At 37.1% G+C, this 24,626-nt stretch overlaps 2 protein-coding genes across 2 annotated transcripts; both read left to right on the forward strand.

Moving 5' to 3' along the window:
- The first annotated feature begins 3,959 nt into the window (after positions 1-3,959).
- On the forward strand, positions 3,960-11,910 carry LOC111788620 (chaperone protein ClpD, chloroplastic-like). Its single transcript, XM_023669021.1, has 12 exons — positions 3,960-4,951; positions 6,695-6,855; positions 6,954-7,183; positions 7,413-7,521; positions 7,884-8,014; positions 9,509-9,610; positions 9,694-9,975; positions 10,059-10,159; positions 10,279-10,573; positions 10,739-10,972; positions 11,073-11,309; positions 11,424-11,910. Exons 1-12 carry the CDS (start codon positions 4,260-4,262, stop codon positions 11,721-11,723), a joined length of 2,874 nt encoding a protein of 957 aa, XP_023524789.1. The 5' UTR covers positions 3,960-4,259; the 3' UTR covers positions 11,724-11,910.
- Positions 11,911-12,874: 964 nt separating this feature from the next.
- Positions 12,875-23,390, forward strand: LOC111789368 (COP9 signalosome complex subunit 6a-like). The gene is made up of 9 exons (XM_023670120.1): positions 12,875-13,424; positions 13,531-13,619; positions 17,275-17,368; positions 21,000-21,061; positions 21,148-21,226; positions 21,351-21,443; positions 21,688-21,788; positions 21,938-21,993; positions 22,987-23,390. Exons 1-9 carry the CDS (start codon positions 13,100-13,102, stop codon positions 23,066-23,068), a joined length of 981 nt encoding a protein of 326 aa, XP_023525888.1. The 5' UTR covers positions 12,875-13,099; the 3' UTR covers positions 23,069-23,390.
- The last annotated feature ends 1,236 nt before the right edge of the window (positions 23,391-24,626 follow it).

Below are 24,626 nucleotides of genomic sequence, written 5' to 3' on the forward strand. Positions count from 1 at the left end.
TTTTTTTTTTTTTTTTTTTTTTTTTTTTTTTTTTTTTTTTTTTTTTTTTTTTTTTTTTTTTTTTTTTCGTTTTCTCATTTTCCTTTATTTATTTATTTATTATTTATATATATATATATATATATTTTTCTTTCTTTCCCGGGTCGTTACACTAATTCTAATGGGTGTTCAGCAAAAGTTGAGCTACCAGAGAATACTCGCTTGACAAGAAAAGGGGCCCAACGGTGTGCGAACTGACTGGTGAGCCCATACTCGCATGTATGGGCTGTGTGTAGAGTATATGGTACACATCCAAGCTGCCCAATTAGAATAGTGTCATAGGAAAATAGACTGATAGGTCTCGTCATTGCATACGCATGTTCTTGCATTTAACCCCAATAATGGGGTCACTCACTGAGTATTTCTTAAAATACTCCAGCCACGTGCTACCCTTATTTCAGGTTAAGGCAAGACATTCCTGTACGGCTAACGACGGCATCGCAATTTGAGACCATGACACATGCATAGGGTAGTCGTATTATTCTCTTAGACTTACGCTAGCATGAGATGTTTTGGATTTAAACGCTTATTTATTTTATTTAGTCTTTTGTTGTGTCGTTTTTAAAAGTGTTTTCAGAACATGTAAGTCCATGATTGTATTTTATACTTCAAAGTTTTGTTTTATGAAAGTTTAAACGAAGTACTTCTACATTTAATATTTATGATATGTATATCATAGCGACCTTAAATTAAGTAGAAAATTTCGAATTACATTTATATTATAGAATTAAATAGGTCAGTAAATAAATTATTTAATAGAAAAAAAATTAATTAATTTATCATGTAAGAATTAACTTTAATTGAATAATGAATTATATATACTGAAAAAAAATGAGTACTGAATTAATTTAACAAATAAAAATTATGTAATTAATATTTTAATGAATATCCTTAACTACATTAATTTTGTTATAAAACAAGATAATAATCTATGTGATTAGATCTTTGTCACATTCCAATGTTGCATGTCACGGTTGTACGTCTCGCACTGTGTGACATTATGAACTTGACACGTTTATGACAAGTTTTAAAGGGAGCTCAAGTTTCATTTCTATTTTTTGCTCAGCTTTACGGCTTCGTTGGACCTTAGGTGAGGTTCTCCTTCGTTGATAAAATACAACTCATGTAGAAAATAAGTTTGTTTGGTCATACGCACCGCTCATGTGTGCATGTTCACTTGCTTGCGACTCTAACCGACTTGCCTTTACTCTAAACCAAGTTATCTGACTCGACCTAGCCTCTACTCTAGATAAAAATCTTTCAAATACAATGTTACCTCTCATCTCATCATCTTGCTTCCCAACAATATGACCCACTCATTAGGATCCATCCCAAGTTTTGGGATATCGTTGGTCGTTATTGCTCGCTAAGACACACTTATCAAGAACTATCCCCACGAGTCAACTATGTTGTCGAGACATCCTGAAGATATGTCCATCTAGATATTATTGATGCATAAACTATCTCGTGTCCATATTGAGTCATTTACGGATATCGTACTAGAGAGCGGTACCATATACCAACCTTCGTCTCATGGGCTGAGGTGCAATGTCAATACACTTGCGTTTTTGACATTGTCCTCAAAAAATCTATTTACAAAACAAGACGTCCAAGGCACTCGTCTTGCAATACTCGTTCTTGACATAACACATGTATGTGTCATAGGGTAGCTTACAAGCCACAAGGGCTCGGAGGAGTGGAAAGCTAACACCATGTCTCCTCTATTACGTGGAATACATGAGCATAACATAAATAATAAGGTGCATGCAGGGGCCAAGGGGCATACACCATCATACATCATTAAATTATCCAACTCTAATAGTGAGATCACTTACTTGGTTGGCCTTGGGCGAAGTATCTAATTATTTAATAGCCGTTTTGAAACTATGCTATAACAAAAATCAATGTCAGCTCAATGTCTAAATTATATAAAAATCATATACTTCTATTTAGAGGTGTACATTCAACCCAACAACCCAGACCAACTCAACCCGAACTATAAGGGTTGGGTTGGGTTCATTTTTTTGAGCCCGAACTAAATCGGTTCAATTTCGGGTTCGTGGATAAAACCCTCGGATTGACCCGAGCCAAATAAAAATATATAATTTATATTAAGAATTTTTTTAGTATTAGTAGGTTTGCCAGAGTGTTACCTTGGATTCTCTAAGCACACCTATGCCTAAGTTTGATGTCAAGGGATATACATTTTTTTTATTGTGAATAATTATAGATCGATTTGTGTTTCTTTATGAACTTTTAATATATTTTATCCAAGATTGTATTCAAATAATTATAAATTGTGGATAAATAAAACTTAATCGACAACCCAACCCGAAGTTTGTTGGTGAACTTTTAATATATTTTATCAAAGATTGTATCCGAATAATTATAAATTATGGATAAATAAAACCTAATCGACAATCCAACCCAAAAATAGAAGGTTGGGTTGGGTTGTGAAAATTTTCGAGTTGAATTGGGTTACCAACCCGAACCTTTGGTTGGGTAAAAAAAAAATCGCTCAACCCAACCCAAAAATAAAGGGTTGGATTGGGTTGTGAGAATTTTCGGGGTTGGGTTAGTTACCAATCCAACCAACCTGAATTTTTGGATTAGGTAAAAAAAAATCCCTCAATCCAACTTCGACCATGTACACCCCTTCCTATCCAAACAAAGTTGTGATTAAAATAACTTTTTAAAAAAATGGAACCCAACAAAAGTTTGAAGTAAAATCCCTCTAATTAAAAGAATTTTATGATTTTTTTTTTAATAAAGTAAGCATTTAAATCGGTAAGTAAATCAAAGACACCCCAACTCTAATAAGCTTCGGGATCGGATCGAATACGTCTCTCTCTTAAAATGGGTAGTATCAATTATGTTCCTCTAACTGAGATCTATGTACTTAAAAATGTCTATTTACCCCGTAAATTCTTTCCGAGTAATCCTTGGCCCGATCTCAATAAAAATTAAAAGAAGAGCTAAAAACGAGAATGAAAAAAAGGAAGACTTCTCTGTCTCCGCTCTGCTCCTGGGCCTTAATCTCATATAGTTAGACAATTTTGACACATTACAAGCCAATCCATAATATCATGTATGTAGTGAGGGCATGCCACACGACACAGAAGCTCAACACAATTGAGTAAGTAGGCATCAAAAGTCCTGCAAGCCCTTCATTCGACCTCTTCGAGATTCGGTTGACCATCGCTACATCTAGTTGACTTTTTTATTTTATTTTTTCAATTTAGTAATGAATAGGGTAGTTATGAATTGGCCATAGGTGGCCTAAGTATTAAATAATAAACTAACCTCCATTTTCAATTTAATTTTAGGTAACACAAAGAACATGCTTTTGATGTACATATATAGTATTATTATATGCCCTTTATTTCATATATATATATATATATATATATATCCTAATTATTCCATTAAAATTTTTAAATTAGAGTTTCGAACTTAAACTTGATATTAAGAAGAGAAACTAAATTTTTAGAACGGCACGTGAACAAAAAGCAGCCAACACGACGACAAATAGGCTGAAAAGTATCTTTTTGGAACTGCTTTTAACGCATGAACAAAAAGTAGCCAATAGTAACTAGACGAAAGACAAGTCAAGAATTGACCGAGGTAGGTTTCGATTTTAAGCTTGTTGTGTTATAAGCTTCGAAATATGGTCATCTAATCGAACATGGTCATCTAATCGAACATGGTCGAAGACGAATACCACTTTGATACCTCTTACATCTGCGGTGAATTCTACTGTTCAGATGCAAAAGACTAATCAAATTTCGACCATCTACCAATTGATATGAGATATTTCAAATGGGTGACTCGATTCATACATTTTTCAATACGAGCCGAAGGGGAAAGGCGAGATGAACGTCCTTGTAATGTTAGAAAGCTGTTGTAAAAGACAAATTATTGGCACTGACGTTTGCGGATTGCGTCTCAATATGGTACAGTCTCAAGCCCCGGTCCTCTCCGTCGGCGTTGAAATAAGTATCCCTTCACCATGTGGGTCTTCATCACCGTGCCCGATTCGGTATTCCTTTCCTTTTACGTGCCGTGTTACTCTTCTGCAATTCCTTGCTTGTTCTTAACCTTCATCACCGGCCCAACTCCCCGATTTTTTCCATTGATTCATGGGTTATTTCCTCTGAGAATTTGGGATTGAGATTTCTAGTGGGTTCTTTAGAATTTCTTTTTCTGCGATTTGAACAAAAATGCCAGCGACCCCATCTTCCAATTTGTTCCATCAAACTTCGGTGTTCGATTGCCATAAACAGACCCATTTGATTTCTCCGGCTACGGTTTCTTCTTCCACTTGTTCATTGAGTGTTCTATCGAGTTCCAATTTATCCGGACGGCGAATCCATGGATTCCCATCTTCCAATCTTGTGTCCTCGTTTTCCCCTGCGTTTGTCACTTCATTTCGTTCGCGAAATGGTTTAATCAGCGGCAAAATCCGGCGGAAGAGGCGGTTGAGGATTCCGGTCATTTCTGCCATTTTTGAGCGGTTCACCGAAAGAGCGATTAAGGCGGTGATCTTTTCGCAGAGAGAGGCTAAAGCCCTTTCGAAGGATTTGGTTTTTACCCAACATCTTCTTTTGGGTTTGATTGCTGAGGAAGAACATAATCAATCTGCTGGTGGCTTTTTAGATTCGGGTCTTACACTCTCTGTGGCTCGTGAGGCCGTTCGTGATATTTGGCATACAAACGATGCAATAGGTGATGCCAGTGTTCATAGTGCGGCTATTACGCCTCATGTCCCCTTTGCTATCAGCACCAAGAGGGTGTTTGATTCCGCTGTTGAGTATTCCAAGCAAATGGGCCATCATTTCATTGGACCTGAACACCTTTCCATTGCTTTACTTGCTGCTGACGATGATGGAAGCATACAGTTGATTTTGAGAAGGTATTGTTGCATTATATTCATTTGTCTCACTTTTGAATAGTCATGGATCTAGACCATTTTGCACAACCATGGAGAATCTCCCACCCCCTTTTATCTCATGAACTTGAACAAATGTTCTTCATAATTCTGCACGAGTTCTCTTCTGAATTTTCTTTTCTCGTGTTTCTTTTCCAATGGCTATTTTTTGTTTTGGAATTTACTGTTCTTCTTGTTCGTGTTTATTGGTGTCTGATGTTTTTGCTGAAGCAATCCAAATAGAGGCATATGCCTCAGCAGATTAGATAGTTTTGGTTGCACCCTTTGACCATCTGCACCTCCTTAGCCGAGAGAGGTGTATTTGGATTAAAGGCTCAATTTGTTGCTGTGAAGTTAATAACAAGCGTTTGCATTTGCAAGTAACCTTTTAGAACACGGTGACAATGATTTGGTCTAGCGGTTAAAGCAACAATGGGAGATTTGGAGGGGAAGAAAGTCCAGAAATTTGTAAGAAAGGGCTAGAGAGTTGAGATCAGGCTGCTTAGCTGTGGGATGCATGGATACTCGACTTTTCGAGCTCATCTTTGTGTACCCTTCTGTTTCCTTTTCAGTTAGAATCGTTTGTGAGGACAGTAAAACTCCTTTGTTCGATGGTTTCGTGTGATCTTTTCTTTTCCCCCAAGAAAACTGGGAGATGGTTGTCCGTGTTCAAATGCCCAGGGTTGTAATCAAGAAGCTGGAAAAGAGCGTTCGGGATTTCTTGTGGAAAGATCTGCAAAAGAGGGAAGTAGTAATCTGGTAAATTGGAGTACTGTTTCTATTCCAATGGAAATCTTAAACGGGAGTGTTACTCTGCTGACTAAATGGTAGTGAAGATTTATGACTGAGTCAAGAGCCCTATGGAGGAAGATGATTGCCCCTGATAAATGGTACCCTTCTCCTGAAGTTTTAGTTTGTTTCAAAGAGCCGGGGTCCGTCTCTAAATGCTGTGATCTTTGTCGATAAATGGTACATATCTATCTCTGGAAAGGGTGATAAAATCCTCTTTTAGGAAGATCTTTGTCGATAAATGGTCAATATACTACCCGAGGCTTTACAATGTGGCAAACACCAAAAGCTTTAAGGTGAACCAGTGCTGGTCTTTTGCTTCGAACCAGGGGCATTCAGCTTTGAAGGAATCTCATTGCCCTTGAATTTCAAAGTGGAACTCCCTTTATGAACTTATCAATCACCAAGGCCTCCTCTTCAAGAGGACTCGAGAGGGTGGACTCTTCATGTGAATGGTATATTGAATGAGAGATCCCTTAGCCCTAAGATAAGTGAGCAGAACCTTATGCACGATATTTCCCTTCGAAAAATATTTGAAAAAGGTCGAAGTATTCTTGCGGAACCTTAACCGAGAAAAAACCCAATACTTGCGAGAGACTTCAAAGAAGATTGCCCAAGTACTTGTTATCCCTTACTTTTTATTCTTAAACATTAGAGCAATTTCTTGTAACTTTGTTTTTCGTTTGGCCTGGTTCAGGCCTATCTTTTTGTTGTCCGGCCCCCATTTTCGTTTCCATTCATGTTATTGGAAACGAAATTAGTGCTTAACGCGTCGTGCATTGGTGCATCTGCCCAGAAGAGTAGCATCATGAATATGATTTTACCATTTTTTGGACCATTCCATAATCAACATTATTTATAAACTTCATCAATTGTGCCATATTTATTGGGCAGATTTTAAGGGGAATTCAATGATTGTGCTTCTTGAAATTATTTCAGCTTAGGGGTAAATGTTACTCAGTTGGTAGATGCCGCGATATCCAGGCTTAAAGGGGAGCTTGCCAAAGATGGTAGGGAGCCATCTAGTTCATTGCAATGGATGCCTAAAAAATCCGCTTCCAGAAAACCTCTTCGTACGAAACCCTCTCAAAAAGAGAAAGGTAATAGGTTATGATGCTTGATCATATGTGTTTTATTTTTTGTTTTGAATTTGAGCAATGGAAAAAGGGTGCTCAATCGTTTCTTTATGTTGTATCAGAAAATAGTGCTTTGGCTCGGTTCTGTGTGGATCTTACTGCTCGTGCTAGCGAAGGATTCATTGACCCTATTTTTGGTCGAGATTCTGAAGTCGAACGAGTTGTAGAGATACTTTGTCGTAGAACAAAAAATAACCCTATTCTTATTGGTGAGAGTGGAGTAGGAAAGACAGCAATTGCTGAAGGGTTGGCTCTCAGTATAGCTCAGGCAGATGCTCCGTTCGTACTGTTGGTACGATTTCTCATTTCCGCTTGATTCTCTTTTGACATTTATACTAAGCCTTGATTTAGTTTTGTTTATATAATTATAAGTGATTTTTCATTTGTAATTCTAAGAAGGTTTGTATAGATTGTATCATCTATTGCCCATGTGATTTATCTCTTTATCTTATTGAAACAACGTTCGAAGTTTGTTCGTACAACATACATTAGGAACCGCTTTTTTTTTTTTCTCTCCGCAGAATAAACGCGTAATGTCCTTGGATATTGGACTACTCATGTCTGGTTCGAAGGAAAGGGGAGAATTGGAGGCACGTGTTACCGCGCTAATTAAAGAGATAACAGAATCAGGTTGAGGCTTGTTGTAATTTGCATTCATTTTCTTTTGTTGTTATTATTATTATTTTTATGAAAACCTGGATGAACACATGAAACGTGATGTCCCACATTAGTTGGGGAGGAGAACAAAACACCCTTTATAAGGGTGTGGAAACCTTCCACTAGCAGACGCGTTTTAAAGCCTTGAGGGGAAGCCCGAAAGGGAAAGCGCAAAGAGGACAATATCTGCTAGTGGTGGACTTGGGCCGTTACATGAAAGAATAAGTAAGTTTACAAAAAGGCAACCGAACAAAAGGAGTCAACCCAGAACTCACAAAAGAACGTCTGAAATCGAACTAGTTTTAATCTTACATACGTGTTCCGGTTGGTTGCAGGCAATATTATCCTTTTTATTGATGAAGTCCATTCACTTGCTGACCTTGGCACATCTGGAGGTGGAGGTAAAGGGTCGGGTCTTAACTTCGCTAATTTATTGAAACCGTCACTCGGAAGAGGAAAATTGCAGGTATCGTCGCTAATCTTATCTTGAACTTACAAATATCGGATCCAATATGCATGAATGCAAATTTTAAGGTTACCTAAATGACACGGTGAACTATTCTTAGCTTGTAATGCTTGGAAATAATGTGTACTGTGTCGTGATGTTAGTTTTGACATAACTCTCGAATGATAATTTTCGCTTTTCCATGATTAATATTATGATCGAGTAGTATGAATCTTTGCATGTTTTCAAAGGCTGAAGCTCACCCTAATACAAGCCACACTGTCCAACCTCTCCATTTACTACTTGTCTCTATTCGAAATGTCACAAAAAGTTCTGCGGAAAGATGGGCTACTCCTTGTACGATAGAATATCATAAACCTTCCATCAGACAAGGAAGGACTTGGTCGATTTCAATAAGGGAGAAGAACAAAGCTCTACTTGCCAAATGGATATGGAGATATAATCACAAAGAAAACACCTCGTGGAGAGAACTTATAAAGGCCAAATATTCTCCTACATCATATACAAATCGATCCCCTTCATCTTCTGTAAAGAAGCCATGGAAGTTCATCTTTCTGGACCAATTCCTTGATTGGAAACTCTAGGCTAGCCTTATAGTATCCACTTCTATATAGATTCTTTCATAGCGAAACAGCTATGATCAAAGTAACATGGAATGATGTCAACTATTTTTGGGACCTGAAACTTGGTAGGAACTTGAAGGATAACGAAACAGCAAAAGGGGCTGAATTAAGTCTCGACCTCGCCCTAGTTGCATTGCCTAAATAAGCACTCATTGACATGGTTTCCTAGCGCTGACAAGGTCTTCACTACAAAATGTTTGATGTTGGACGTAGGAGAAAATGTAGAAGCAATAAACCCCACACTAGCAAAGACAATATGGAAAAGAAATCAGCAAAGACAATATGGAAAAGAAATCAGCAAAGACAATATGGAAAAGAAATCACCCTAAAAAGTTGAAGTTTTTCCTTTGGAAATGGGCACATAAGCCATTAGCACAAGCGATCAAAAAAGAATGTCCTACATGATTCTATTTCCAAGTTAGCGTTCACTGTGCAAGAAAGACAACAAATCACAAAATCACTTATTTATACAATGTATATGTGCTCGAGTTTTTAGAAAATGATTCTCAATCCCCTCGAATGGCATCTCACTTTTCCTAGGGAGGTAAAAGATTTATTGGATATGGTTTTAATGTACCACCTCTTCAAGAATGCTGAATGCAAAACCCTGATGTGGTTTTCTTTTGGACTCTATGGAAGGAAAGAAATCAAAGAGTGAAGGTTTTTTTGTAAACATAATAGATTACACATCCCCTTATGTAAATTTCAATCATCAATGAAATCGTCTGTGTGAAAGAAAAAAAATGTATACCTTTCCATTTTAGATGTCAATCTTTTGGTCATTTAAGAATGATATCTCTGGCTTCTCTATGTGCACTATTTCTATTGTCACTTATACACTCTTGGTACATAACTATTGTATTGCTCACAGTGCATTGCTTCCACCACAATTGGTGAATACACAAAGCAATTTGAGAAGGATAAAGCATTAGCACGACGATTCCAGCCTGTGCTGATTGAGGAGCCTAGCCAGGTAACTTTCACGATTTCTCGATCGTATGGTATGCACAAACCATACGTTTTTCAATGTTTAATGAGATAGGATCCTAAATACAGGAGAACGCTGTGAGAATGTTGCTGAGCATTCGTGAGAAATATGAGGCTCACCACAACTGCAAGTTTACCCTTGAAGCAATAAATGCTGCTGTGTATCTGTCTGCAAGATACATAAGCGACAGGTATCTTCCCGATAAGGCAATCGATCTCATTGACGAAGCAGGTAGTAGAGCTCGTATGGAAACCTTTAAGAAGAGAAAAGAATTGCAGACTTCTATACTCTATAAATCACCAGATGATTATTGGCAAGTAATTAAGGCTGTTCAGGCTATGCATGAAACGGTATTGTATTTGCGTATCTCGTTTTTTCAATCAACCCTGTGATCATTACTGATATCGCCTCTCTTTTTTCCGTGTACGAACAGAACGTGGCCAATAAACTCAAAGATGGAGGGGTTCAAAGCTTGGATGCTTCTGGGAATAACGCCTCGGAGTCCACTTTCTCTTCAATATCAGATAATTATGAGTATGAAATTTTATTCTGAAAAATGTGTACTAGGAGGAAGAGATGAAGAACATTCTGTTACCCAGAAAGGTTTATTGTTCTTTTAAAGGAGAATTAATTCGTATTTTGATTTGTTCCAGACCTGTGGTGGTGGGGGCAGATGATATTGCAGCAGTTACTTCCCTTTGGTCAGGGATCCCAGTTCAGCAGCTAACAATTGATGAGAGCATTCTTCTGCTGGGTCTCGACGAACAGCTCAAAAAGCGAGTTGTTGGGCAAGATGAGGCTGTTTCTGCAATTGCTCGAGCTGTTAAACGGTCTCGTGTTGGGCTTAGGGATCCCGACAGACCAATAGCGGTTCTACTTTTTTGCGGCCCTACTGGAGTTGGCAAGACTGAACTAACAAAAGTTCTGGCAAGGTGCTACTTTGGATCGGTAATTCATCCAACATTGCTGTAGCTCTTCAGAATGATAACGATATTGTAGCGACTACCATACTAGAAGCTCAGAGATTCGAATTCCCGCCCCGAGTTTAATCGAGCTTTTAAATTTCCGAAATGTATATTTAGCATCTGGACAGTAACCATATCATTCATGCAGGAAGACGCTATGCTGAGATTAGACATGAGTGAATATATGGAGCGACATTCTGTGAGTAAATTAATCGGATCACCTCCGGGATATCTCGGTTACGGAGATGGTGGAACGTTGACAGAAGCTATTAGAAGGAAACCATTTACTGTTGTACTGCTTGATGAGATAGAGAAAGCTCATCCCGATATTTTCAACATCGTCCTCCAGCTGTTCGAAGATGGACACCTTACAGATTCTCAGGTTCGTACTCGTTGTACTTCAGGCTTTGTGCTCTGCTATATATAAAAACCATGGACTGAAAACGAAACGTACTTTTTACATTTCTAATTGGGGTCGACAGGGACGGAGAGTTTCGTTCAAGAACGCATTGATAGTGATGACATCAAACATTGGTTCGACTTCAATCATAAAGGGTAGACACCACTCCATCGGTTTCCTTCTCTCAGACGACGAGTCCTCAACTTCATATGCAGGAATGAAGTCCCTTGTGACAGAGGAACTCAAGGGGTACTTTCGTCCAGAGTTGCTGAACCGGATAGACGAGACTGTCGTGTTCCAACCCCTTCAAAAGTCTCAGGTTAGTCTGCACTCTCTCGCCATCCGGTCACCTACCTATGATTTAATATTCACGAGATGTGCACAAGTTCGACCCACACACTAATGTGCACAATCTTTGATTCTTTAATATCAGATGCTCGAGATCTTAAATATAATGGTACAAGAAATAAAGGACAGGCTCATGTCGCTCGGGATCGGTCTAGAATTATCGGAGTCGGTGATGGACCTGATATGTGAAGTAGGGTATGACCAAGCTTATGGAGCCAGACCCCTCAGGAGGGCAGTTACCACAATAGTTGAAGACCCGTTGAGTGAGGCATTCCTTTATGGAGATCCAAAGCCAGGTGATACTTTTGTTATTGATTTGGATCCTACTGGGAATCCCTTTGTGAAGAACCAAAACCAATCCAATACTGCATTTCCACTTGTTTGATATAGAAGAACATAGTAACCATGTTTACCCATGATTTAGAAAAATTAAATTGTATAGTTAATGTATATTTAGTGTATAGCTACGTCGATTTCTCGACAAATATTCTTTGAAATATGTTATACATTCGATAAACAATAATTGTATATTTTTGGTCGGGTATAGCAAATAACACCAACTTTATAGTAGAGCCCTCCCTCGTGTCATTCTTGAAAACATACACCTTAACGTTTAACGTGTTCTTACGTACAACAAATCAACTCCCTCCATGCTTAAATATGTTTCCTATAACGTGCTATTGACTAGACATGTTTTTGAATCCATTCAAAGTAGAGTTTAATAGACCGTTTCTTGGTATATGTGTACCACAAGGTTTAACATGTTTTTTCATAGATTAAATCAAATTTCTATGACGTACTTCTTATATCGTGCTTTCATACATACTACGAGCATAGCTCAATTAGAAGTTACGAGGTGGCTTATGCTCAAATACGCCATAAATTAAGTGCCAACTTATGGTGGGTACTAACACATATTTTCTGTTTTCTGTNTTTTTTTTTTTTTTTTTTTTTTTTTTTTTTTTTTTTTTTAATTTTTAATTATTTTATTTTAAACGGGATATTTGCTAATGAGTCAAAACTAATGATATAAAATCTTAGTGACTGAGTATTTCAAAAGTGTCAACTTCTCCCTACCCAAAGTTATATATGCTAAGTCGTTGTTGTCTTTCTCTTGCTTGCTTATATAACGTCTCTTTCTAAAATCTCTCTTTCTAAAATCTCTCTCTCCTCATTTTCTAAAACCTTCTTTTAAAATCGAGGCTAGAGGCTCGATCATATGTCGCTTGGCCGTAGGCGACACAAGAACAAATTGGCTTAGCTCACTTGTCGTTGGAAAGTAAATGCCGCACAATCGCTAGTCCGCTGCTTTCTCTTTTTGACAAATTTCATAGATCACAAGAGACACAAATAGGAGAATGTGAAAGGTAGNAGCAGAGAGGTAGGGAGAGGAATGAATGAATAGATTGTAGAGAGGTAGGGAGAGAAATGGATGAAGTATGATAGATATAAATTAAAAGTTGAAGAAATTATTAAACCATTTGTAATTTGAAATTAAAAAACATAATTTAATTGAATCAATTTCAAAGTTGATAGCAAAATTTATGATTTAACGAGACACTCAAAGCACATACATAAAGCAAACCGTAAAGTGCGAAGCCGACGGAAATTTTCCAGAAGGATCCTTTCTGAAAGTTCGGAAATTTGACGAAACGAGAGTATGTTGGGCAATTGAAAAACGAATGAGAAGATTTCAGTGTTGAATCCATTTCCTCCTGCGTTCCATTCTCTCTGGTTTTGAATTTCTTGTTGCAATCGATCATGGCGTCGTCTGGCAGCGGATTGACATTCAAACTGCATCCTCTTGTGATTGTGAACATTTCCGATCACTACACCAGGGTTAAGTCTCAGATGAATCCTCCCTCCTTAAGCAGTTCATCTCCATCCCCATGCGCCCTAAGTAATGGCGCCGATGTAGCCGATTCTGCGGACCCTTCCACTTCTCCTCCTGCTCCTAGGGTTTACGGTTGTGTTGTTGGCGTTCAGAAGGGCCGCACGGTTGAGATCTTCAACAGCTTTGAGCTTCTGTATGATCCCAAAACTCATTCACTGGACCGCACCTTCCTTGAGAAGAAGCAAGAGCTCTGTTAGTAATTCTTGACATTTCTTTTGTTTTTTTATTTTATTTTTATTTTTTATTAGAGTTGATGTTATTATTGATGATAACCGAGCTGCATTCTTGATTGGAGCAGATAAGAAAGTTTTTCCCCACTTCTACATTTTGGGTTGGTATTCTACTGGGAGTGATGCCGTTGAGTCTGACATGCATATCCATAAGGCTGTAAGTTACCATTTAAACTGCGATCATACTATCTTGGCACAGAGTTGTTTACAGGGTTTATACATTCTCAAGTACACTGTTGAATTTTAAATGAACTCTTAATTCCCAAAGCCTTTTATTTGCATACCTAAGAATCGTGGTGTTAGTTTCTCATGAGTTTTGTAATTATCAGCTAGGTCTCATTCTTTTAGATTGGAGTCCAATCCTCCCTAGCTAGGGCTTGGATTCCATTTGAGGGATGGATTTTTGTATGTTCTTGTAATTCTTTTCATTTGCATTGTTTTTCTCAATGAAGCTTAGTTTTTCATTAAGAAAATGCATACCTAACATTTGGTTTATTATTAACTCTCTACTTCTTGCTTCCCCCTGGGTATGTATATGTGTGTGGATGCGTATACATTCACATGCGTTTGAACCACCACAATGAGACCAGACAACGATATTTTGACTGCCAAATTTTCAATCCTCCAGCTCTTGCTATGAAAGATTTCTTCCTATTAACTCCAATAAATATGCTAAGCTTACATTAAGTTATAGAACAAGTGTCATCCCTTAACCAAAAGAAAGTGGTTAGTATCATTTGCAAAATATCAACGAAAGAGATGTACCCAATTCATTTCAACTTTAAAACACTCGGTGTAACTCTGCTTCATTTCACTCAACACTAATAGCCTGAGAACATCCACCACAACGATAATATGAATAGAGAAAGAGAAGTATCTTGTTTGATACCTCTAGTCACAAAAAAATTCTACCTTGAACGGTAGACAATTAAGATAGAATAATCAGTTGACTGAAGACAATTCCTCATCCAAGATCGCCATCTAATGCTAAAGCATTTTTTTTCCTTAAGGGCCTTAACCAACAACTCTAAGTTTACTTGATCATAGGCTTTTTCAAAGTTTATCTTAAAAGAATACCTTCTTCCCTTCCAAAGCCTTATTTGTAACTGAGACATGTTCCAACATTTGTCTCTCTACTAGCCACAGAAGCCCATTGGGCACTAGAGATGGAACTAGGAAGCACCTTTCTCATTCGCTCCACCAATGCCTTTGATTATCTTGTAGAAATTAGTAACTGGGCTAACTGGAACGTCGTTCTTAATTTTTGGTGCTCTAGTCTTTTTGTGTGAGGGCAAAGGAATATTTCATTTGTATTGGAACCTACCATTACTCTCTCGAAAGTTTATTGAACACTCAAAACAAATATCCTTCTATGAAATCCCAAACATGCAGGAAACAAGGAGAAAGTCCCTTGGTTAACCATCTGAATCTATAATCTACCTTCATTTTGTCTCAACTAAACTCCAGATTTCTATTTATTGGGTTAAAATGCCATCCAGAAACCGACATTCTAGAAACTTTTTTTGAGCATACAAGTGAATTTTTTTTTTTTTTTTTTTTTAATTTTCTTAATGATAGAAAAATCTATAATGATTTGCTCTATTTTGAGTGGTACCCCTATTTATTATCTTTACCTTTTTAGAGCTCTGTACGTAGTTTATAAGAATATTGAGAAGCTTATGGCAATTTCCTTTGGGAAGGGGTGGAAGAAGGAGGTCGCACTTGATTAGGGGAAGTCATTGAGAGGCCAATTTACTAAAGGGACTAGAAATTGGAAACTTAAGGACTTGTAACACAAATATTGTAGCCAAATGGCTTTGGCATTTCACCCTTGAACCTAGCTCTACTTGGCACATGATTATTGAAAACAAGTTTGGTTCTCATCCTTTTGACTGGTTGTCGGGTGGGATTAAAGGCACTTACTGTAATCTATGAACGAATATCTTTATTGAACTTCCTTCTTTCTCTCACTTGGTTCATTGGTTCATGTTGTGTCTCTGATCTTTTGGTTAGGTCGGGGAGCTCAGTTTCTGTTTCATTTTGGTTTTGTTGCTCTTTGACACTTAGGGAAGCGACAAATGTTCTCTCTCTCTTGACCATGCTTGGGGAAGTCATTTTGAGGCATAGTAATGTTTGACTGTGGAGTTCCAACCTTGTGGAGGGTTTTTCTTACAAATCTAGTTTGTTGAACCCTTCTCCCTTACGTGAGTGGAGGATTAAGATATTGAGGAAAGTGAAGTTTTTACTTGACAAATGTTACATGGTTGAGCTAATACTATGGATCAATTTGCGAGAAAAATGGCCTTGTTAGTTGGTTCGTTTTGTTGTATTCTATATTGGAAGGTGGAGGAAGACTCGAATCACACTTTTTGGAGATGTGAGTTTGCGAGGTTCATTTGGAATCTTTTCATATGATGCTTGGCTTTTCGCTAGCTCGACACAAGAAAGTGACATGATCGAGGAGTTCCTTCATCTGCCTAGCTCGACATAAGAACACCAGTGATATGGTTTGCTGGGGTGTGTTCTATAAGATCCTTGGAGTGAGCGGAATAACAAAGTGTTTAGAGGTTGTAGATGGATCCAATTGATGTATGGTCCCTTTTTAGATTTCATATTTCCTTTTGGGCTTCAATTTTTAAGATCTTTTGTAATTATTCTTTAGGTACTATTCTGTATAGTTGGAGCCATCTTCTTTAATTGAACTTTCTTATGTGGGTTTGTTTTTTGCATGCCTTGTATTCTTTCATTTTCTTAATGAAAGTTGTCATTATGAAAAAAGGGGGGAAAAGGGTTCGTGAAGGTCACTCAAAAGTCTTGTAATTTGACTACCAAGGTTTCTAGTTTTTTTTAGGATGAGGTGATTTTTTTTTTTTAAATATGTACTCTCTATTTTAGCCTTTCCTAATTGAATATTGGTAAAAAAAGCAAGTATTCTTTCATTTTTTCTCAATGAAAGTTGTCATTAAAAAAAAGTTTGTGAAGGTTACTCAAAAGTTTTGTAATTTGACTACTAAGATTTCTAGTTTTTCTTAGTAGTAGGTGTTTTTTGTTCTAATATGAATTCCCTATTTTAGCCTTTCCNAAAAAAAAAAAAAAAAAAAAAAAAAAAAAAAAAAAAAGGCAAAGCAAAAATTCAAATCCTTTTAAAATCATAAGTTCATAGCTTGAGAGGATCATCAATGATAGGATTCATCTCCATGCTTGTTGACTTTTCCCTGAAGGACATGCAAAAGGGATTTTCTACGGATATACTTTAGCCCTGAGGGTTGGAGTGCCGGGAGTTAATGGTGGACTTGATGACAGTAGTGTCATGCCTCTCTATTAGCATCCATCTTATTAGTGAATTTTTCAGTTTTTCAAATATAAGTTTACTGGTCGATGTTTCGCCCACCTTGTGAGTTTGGAAATTTATTTATGTACTAGAGTTCAGAATAGGTTCACTTTTTTTTGTTTTTCTCTTTCTTTGTCTTTATTGTTCATGTGCCATTGAATATTATGATATGACAGAAAAACTTTTGAAGACCAGCCTTTGTGGGTCTACTCTCTCAAAGACTTATATTATTATACTTGTTCTCTGACTTCGATCAAATCCAAATGAACGTTCTTTGTAATCTTCCTGGTCTTTGTTGGGAGGATGCATATCTTACTTTATGTATTTAGCTTTTCAATGATGGAATTTGATTTCTTACGAGAACAAGAGAGAATATATAGTTTGATAGATGTAATTGTACTTCTTTTCTTGGATGGGAAATTAGAATATTATAATGGATATAATTGTAAAATTAATTTTGATGAGCTTTCTGACTTGACAGTTGATGGATATCAATGAAAGTCCTGTCTATGTTCTTCTTGATCCTTCCATTAATCATGCTCAAAAGGATCTCCCAGTTACTATATACGAGAGTGGTAATATGTCTTGTTTCTTTTCTTCTTATTGACATGTCATTTGTCTGCAGTACTTCATTTTCCTCATTATATTAGTTCTGTTACTAATAAAACTTGTGTGGTTGTATGACCCTTCATTTTTCTTCATTAGTTTAATGCCAAATCTTCTTAGGTTGAGCATCCATGATTGCCTTAGTGGTGCATGTAGTGTGTATAATCGGGTTTTCATCTATTTAGGGATTGATAACCATTTCTTAAGCCTTGGCTTTTATTATATCCTTTAAATAATCTGTTGGGAAGAATGCTATACTTGTGAAGAAATTATACGACCTTTGAGAAAATTCCATCAAAATACTTATAAAGAGAAGCCATGAAGAAGGTCCTAGTTGATTAAAAGACCTTTCTTCTTTGAAAGAGTGGATGTGGGAGGAAGGTTTCAATTGAGGAATGGAGTGAGTCGAAGGTTGGGATAGTGGAGTTGGAGCTGAGGACAGTAGCTTCGGCTCAGGACTGTTTAGTGGTAGCTTCTAAGGTGGGGATGCAACAAGTTTTTTCGATGGAGGCTAGTTTCACCGGTTATCTTCTTTCAAGTTTTGTTAAGCTTGAAGAGGAGATGCAATTTTCTGTCTCAGTAGTCGTTCAAAGGTATAAGGTTGTCAATCTTTATTCCAGAGGATTTGCAAAGTTCTTGAAAGATTTTGTCATTCACGTTTGGACTTGAAGTTATTGGCAAAGGAGAGGCATTCGACATTTTCAGCGTGTTGGATTACAACATTAGACATTTCCCTATTTCTAAGGTCTAGGAAATTGATTTTGACGATTGTAGATTTGTGTGGGGGGCTTGATAGGGAAGCAATATTCAGGGATGATTTCTCGGGTGCGGTCAGTCTTTTTTGCGTAACTCCTTTTATGGTCCTTGTCAAGTCTTGCCTCATCTGACTTTCTACTAGGGAGTGGCTCTTCTTTTGCCCCTTGTCTCTTATCTCTAGAAGTAGGGTTGAGAGGGGAAGTTTCACCTTTCCTAATGTGGAGGGCATGTTTGGTCCTGACCCTTGTTCTAGTTCTTCAAGCCTTTCGAGTATTCCTATGTGTGGGGCTGCTTTAGGCTATTGGTCCTCAGGATGGGCTGCTCTTGCCTCAATTTGGATCCATTCAGTTTCTATTTAGACTCCCCTTGTGGATTTGATTGATAATATCTTGAATAGGAGAACTGTCCAAAAGTCTAGAACATGTAGAAAGAAGCTAGTTAGGGAATTAGAAAAGTTCAATTGTTTGGTTAATTATGACAGGAAGAAAGTTTCTAGGAAGCTGGGGCATCCACTGATTCTTGATAGTGAAATAGAGGTTGGTTAAAGAAGTTATTTATCAGAAGAATCCAAATGTTGTGATTTGGAAACTAAACCAGTCTACTAATATCATCAGAGGCTGGTTAAAGAGTCTTTGGTAGAGGGGTGGGCTAGGAGGAGATTGAGTAGGAGGAGGCCATCGAGGGGATTCTTGTTCTTTGGAATGTCGGTTGAGTTTTCCAATGGAGATATTCATAAGTATATTCTTTGTCTCGATTTTGTTTCTTTTTGAACAATATGGCGACTTGAAATCTTGGGTTTGCGATCCGCCTAAGATTTGAGGTAGACAAGAGTTTTTAGAAGAGTTAGGGAGATTTGTCAGGCTATTGTGGGCCCCGTCGGTGTGTTGAAGGGACTTTAATATTGTTTGTTCTCCTTTGAAGAAGGCATTGGGAGGGAGAGTTACGAGATCTATGAGGCTTTTTAATGATTTCATCAGGGTTGTAATCTTTTGGGTCCTCCTTTAGTTAGTGGGAGGTTTACTTGGTCTAGTTGGAGGGTGCTAGTAAGATTGATAGGTTTTTTTATGGCCAAGGAGTAGGTGGATGGGTGCGGTACTGGAGACAGGTGTTACGGCCTATAATTACTCGGACCACTGACTGCTTACCACTGACTGCATATTTTTAGTTCTCGCTCAATGAAGTGGGGCCCTTATCCTTTTCATTGAGAATATGTGGCTTGGCCATCCTTCGTTCAAGGCTTCTTTTCCATCATAGTGGAATATGGTCGTTCCAGGCAACTAGGAAGAATGTCGTTTTATGGGAAATTAAAAATATGGTAGCTTTTAAGTATATTAACGTCATTTATGGGNTTTTTTTTTTTTTTTTTTTTTTTTTTTTTTTTTTTTTTTTTTTTGAGATGCTTAAGGAGGGAAGCTTGTCTTTTAAGGTGGAGTTTGTGAAGTTGGTCAAGCGAGAAACTGTTAATTAGAGGCAAAAAGCTAAAGCTATGTGGGCGAAGGATGGGGATATTAATATGGCTTTGTTCCATCATTTTATTGATTCTCTTGAAAATGATTGGAGGGAGATGGTTAGGGGGAGAAGTAAATTGAGGAGGAAATCCTTTCCTTTTTCTCTGGTTTATTTGACCTGGGTGCTAGCAATTGGCCCTCTGTTTAAGGGCTGGACTTGTTTCCATTTGGTAGGGTGAAAAGTTTGATTGTGAATGGTCCTTTCTCGCTGAAAGAAAGAAGAAAGCCTGTAGAGTGCAAAAGGAATAAGTCCCTCAACCCTGATGGGTCTCTGTGGATTTCTTCCATGATAATTGAGAAGGCATTAAGGGCGTTCTTGAAAGGGTGTTCAGGGAGTTCTTTGAGAGGGGCATTCTTGATACCTCTCTGAATGATACTTTTGTTTTCCTGATTCCTAAGAAAGAGAGAGCAATGAAGGTTAAAGACGTTAGACCCATTAGTCTGACCACAAGTGTCTATATGATTATTGCTAAGGTTTTGGCAAGGAGATTGAAGAGGTCCTTCCATCAACGACATCAGAATTCGAGGGTGCATTTGTTGTAGGGAGACAAATCATTGACTAGGCTCTTACAGCTAATGGGCTATCGAGGATTGTAGAAGTTGTAAGTAGGAGAGAGTTATTCAGTAAGCTGTTTTGTAAACAGTTGACTTGGGAATGGTCTGTCTGTATATAGCCAAGAGAAAACTCTGGAATGTTGGTGATATGGTATTTTTCTTTGGGCTATGTACTTCTAAAATAAAAAGTATGTTGTGTATAATATGGATTAATAACATTTGTTTGTGAGAAGGGAAAGTGAAACTTTGACTCTTCAAATAATGAGATATTTTAAATGCCTTGCAAATTTGTTGTTCCTATCACCCGATCACCCAATTTCACCTTTGGGGTTTCATTTATTGGGAACTTGAAACATTTTCATCTCGTCCTCAGTTTAGAAATATCACTAGGAGAATACTGCATATGTTAGCATGTGCCATGTCACAGGGTATGCCCAGTCACGTTGCATTTACTGTCTAAATTGATTTTGTTAAATATTTTTTTGACATAGAGGGGATGGGTTCCGATGATTCAAGTTTTGGCTCTTAGAAACCTAGTTTGACTAAATGTCTCCCAAGGGTTATTGTCATGGGGTGACCTAATTGGACGGTAGTTTTTGTTTTTGTGAACCCCAATGAAAATTACTTTTTGTCTTGCTCTTAATTCCTACATTACATGTGATTGTAATTTATTTTATTGCCACTTTATTCCAATGGTAAATTTCCACTAGAATTTTTTTTAGAAAAGAATTGTTTGCATGGTCGTATTAACTCCTGTTCTTTGGGGTTCTTACAACTACAGAACTACATCTTATAGAAGGGATCCCCCAGCTAATTTTTGTTCGCTCAAGTTACACTATAGAGGTTTGTTCATTTCTTCGTTTCTTGAGTCCTCAAACTTGTTGCAATTCTTGTTATTGAGTTTCTCACACATTTCTTACTCTTCAAAGACGGTAGAAGCTGAGCGAATTTCTGTTGATCATGTTGCACATTTGAAACCATCTGATGGAGGCTCTGCTGCAACTCAACGTGAGTGATCCTGTACCTCTTTTAGTTCAATCTGGGGTTAAAACTTCGTTATTACTTATTGCCTTTCATGTTTTGATTTGGTAATCATATGTCCATAATGAGAGAAATTTGATCTTGAATGCAGTGGCTGCTCACCTTGCGGGTATTCACAGTGCCATCAAAATGCTGAACAGCAGAATCAGGATACTTCACAGTTATCTTCTGGCAATGCAAAATGGTATTTTCAATTCTTTACTGTGCATAAAAATGTGTACAATGAAAAAATTGAGAGTACAGAAAGCAGGGTGGGTATTCCTTTTCTTTTTGTCAGTTGTGGTCGGGCTCTGACATTTCATCATTCATCTGAACATGACTGCTGCATTTGGTGGTTTCTGATGTCTAGTGAATTCTTCATGGAAAACTTGCGATTAAATGGCTCAATTTGAGATTGATTTTTTCGTATCTGTTATTCTCGGAATCAGGTGATATTCCTCTGGAGAATTCTCTACTAAGACAAGTGTCTAGTTTACTCAGAAGATTACCAGTTATTGAATCAGAAAAGTTTCGAGATGATTTCTTGACGGTGAGTACTCTCGCATCTCACGTCTCATTTCGCTTGGCCTTGATTTTCCTGCAGTTAAAAACTTCAAACATTTGCTCCAAAATTTTAGACATTACCTTGATTTTGTGATTAGTTATTCATACTTCCATAATCTCCCACCTTTCTTTCAGGAATATACTGACACAATGTTGATTACGTACCTAGCAATGTCCACTAATTGCTCAAGGTGTGATATTTCTGATCTCATTTTATACCTTTTCGTTGTAGTGTATAAAAATATTTTGTTTAGTAAATTATATATTATACATCTCTAGATGTGGAATACTACATAGGACTGCTAACTAGATTAGAATCACAAACATATGCTCAGTAACATATGATCTTAAAAATAGAATCAGCACTTCGGCAATGCCAAATGCGTGGCAAGTAAAATATGTTTTTAGAGCAGTACATGTTTCCACTTCTACATACTTAGACTCACGCGAACCTTTTCGGATATAAAATTCAAAACGAATAACAGGTCCCACGAACAAAACCTCATCTCAAAATCATTTCTCACACCTTTTACTGATCGCTTTATTGGTTTTATTAAGTGGACTTTTTAGTTACTATAATGTTTCATTTGTACTATTATAAACTATTTCTTAGTCCCATAATGTAAATATGCAAGTCAAATTGAAGATTTTATCAATTAGTTTATTTCCATGTATATATTTACTTCATACTAGACGCGTCCATTACTTGTTCCAAATATGTTTGAATTTAGAAAGGAAAAGATTACATTCTAGATAGCGTATTGGGTATACTTGAGCATGCCTGTATTGAATGAATATCCAATGTCGATACACACTCAAACTCTCGGTCTGTACTTCTACCTTCCACTTCTACCTTCCTAGTTCGTATAAATCTCCTGATGTAATCAAAGCCTTATAAGTTAGGATCTTGTTTATAAACATACGAGTGCATGTAGGTTGGTCAACTTCGAAATATCTGGTTGATTGATTAAGTTAATTGAACTTTCTGTTTTCTTTTTCCTTTCTTTGTACAACTTTCCGTTGATAGTATATTATTATTGTGAGAATGTCAAGCATTAAGTCGATGGTATAATTACTATTGTGATCCTATGCCCTGTTCTTGTTGAAAAAATAAATATTTGATGATCTGCTAACATGATACTTTTCCCCCTCTCCTTCCCTCATGCGAAACTCTATTCATCCAGTGCAATGAATGAGCTGATTGAAAAATTCAACATTGCATATGACCGCCATAGTCGAAGAGGGGGCCGAACGGTTTTTATATAAAAGCTCCTTGCAGGGACCAACTGTATTACAGAAGGTTCAGGTACTACTTCGATGATGGTGGTAGGATTTGAGTGGCAATGGAAGGGGATGATATAGGAATTCTTTTTGTTTTTTGTTTATTTTTTGCTCTACCTTTTATTTGATACTTTTTCTGGGTTTAAAGATGCTTATTGTTCTCAGTTAACTGGAGCAACTTCTATAGTCATAGACAATCTTATGATGGAGAAGTATTATAATGCCAAAGATGCACTATAGACTGAATCTGATATGATTTCAGGGTGATTTAAGGGCACTTTTGGGAGTTATTGTGAAAATTTTAAAATCATTTTTGTCGTCGTATTAGAACATGGTTTTAGTTATTCAAAATTAATTTTTTAGCATGAAAATCATGTTTAAAAAGTGTAAATTCAAACATTAGAAGAAACGTGCCTTAAATGCTTGAGGGTGAATGATACAAACTTTAGGTATGATTTTAGGGCTTAACCATTATTATTGTGAACTTAAAAGGAAAGGAACTCATGATTCCTATGTTACTTGAGATTTAAGTGAGGTAAGAAGTCCATTGGAGAATTTTCTTTATGGAACTAACTTGTATTTTGATTTTGTATGTGACGATGATTTTCTATGTAGACCTTAAATATCGTACCAAATGTTGTTTCATGCATATTATGTTTATGTATGATTATGAACGAGCCTCTTCATATTATTAAATTACTATGATGAGAATATTTGCTAAAACCATTACACTAGAGAATCGCATAAATTATAGAGGATATGGAAATAACAATAAATGGATAAAGATCAAATATGATATATATGGACATATATGGCAAACCGTAATATGATATATATGGCAAATCGTAATATAAGGCAAATATCTTAACTATATTGGGTAACTCCCCTCAAATTTACTATGCTACCAGGTTACTATGATGTGACTATTAGAGAGTTGGGTGAGGAGTTTATTATGACTAACTCGGGTATGTATCTTAGTTGAATAGGTAGGGAGTTACATGATTGCTCACCTTGACTAGTTAAGCTTAGAATTATAGCCTATTTGTTGAAAGATAAGTATGAATGGACGTTTAGAAATGAATGGATTAGGAGGCCGGTCGTATTTATGATATTCAGTCTGATTCGTCTTGAAAAGTAGTCTTTCATAAATAGAACTGTAGGTCTTTGCCTCACTTTTTGGATTGGTTCGCGAGTCAATATTTTTGCCCACCTTAACTGACAACAATTGGGTAGACTATTCTTCCATTCATTATGGACCTCATATTACCTCATATCATTACCCAATTCATGTAACCCTCTGTCAGTTAGGTGTCAAGCTACATTGAATTTGAAAACATAGGATGAGAAATCATTCAAATCTTTGTTTGGTAATTATTGGCATACCAACTAAATGTTTGGGTGGTTAAGTCCTGGATTCATACAAAAATTAAAAGGGGTCTTGAAAGAATGGAACTCGACATTGCAAAAGTTGTGAAAGAAACTCGATGCACTCCAGATGCAACCATAATTAAAAAATGAAGGTAGAATTTTGACCAAGAGTAGA

The sequence above is a fragment of the Cucurbita pepo genome, chromosome LG02 (assembly GCF_002806865.2).
Source record: "Cucurbita pepo subsp. pepo cultivar mu-cu-16 chromosome LG02, ASM280686v2, whole genome shotgun sequence".
Classification (NCBI taxonomy): Eukaryota; Viridiplantae; Streptophyta; class Magnoliopsida; order Cucurbitales; family Cucurbitaceae; genus Cucurbita; species Cucurbita pepo.

Excerpts from the sequence above, each read along its gene's own strand:
- LOC111789368 (XM_023670120.1), top strand. The coding sequence starts at position 13,100 with ATGGCGTCGTCTGGCAGCGGATTGACATTCAAACTGCATCCTCTTGTG. Across the intron at positions 17,369-20,999 it reads AGTTACTATATACGAGAGTG|AACTACATCTTATAGAAGGG; the intron begins GTAATATGTCTT and ends TTACAACTACAG. Across the intron at positions 21,789-21,937 it reads TTCGAGATGATTTCTTGACG|GAATATACTGACACAATGTT; the intron begins GTGAGTACTCTC and ends CCTTTCTTTCAG.
- LOC111788620 (XM_023669021.1), top strand. The coding sequence starts at position 4,260 with ATGCCAGCGACCCCATCTTCCAATTTGTTCCATCAAACTTCGGTGTTC. Across the intron at positions 10,160-10,278 it reads TCAATATCAGATAATTATGA|ACCTGTGGTGGTGGGGGCAG; the intron begins GTATGAAATTTT and ends GATTTGTTCCAG. Across the intron at positions 10,574-10,738 it reads CAAGGTGCTACTTTGGATCG|GAAGACGCTATGCTGAGATT; the intron begins GTAATTCATCCA and ends TCATTCATGCAG.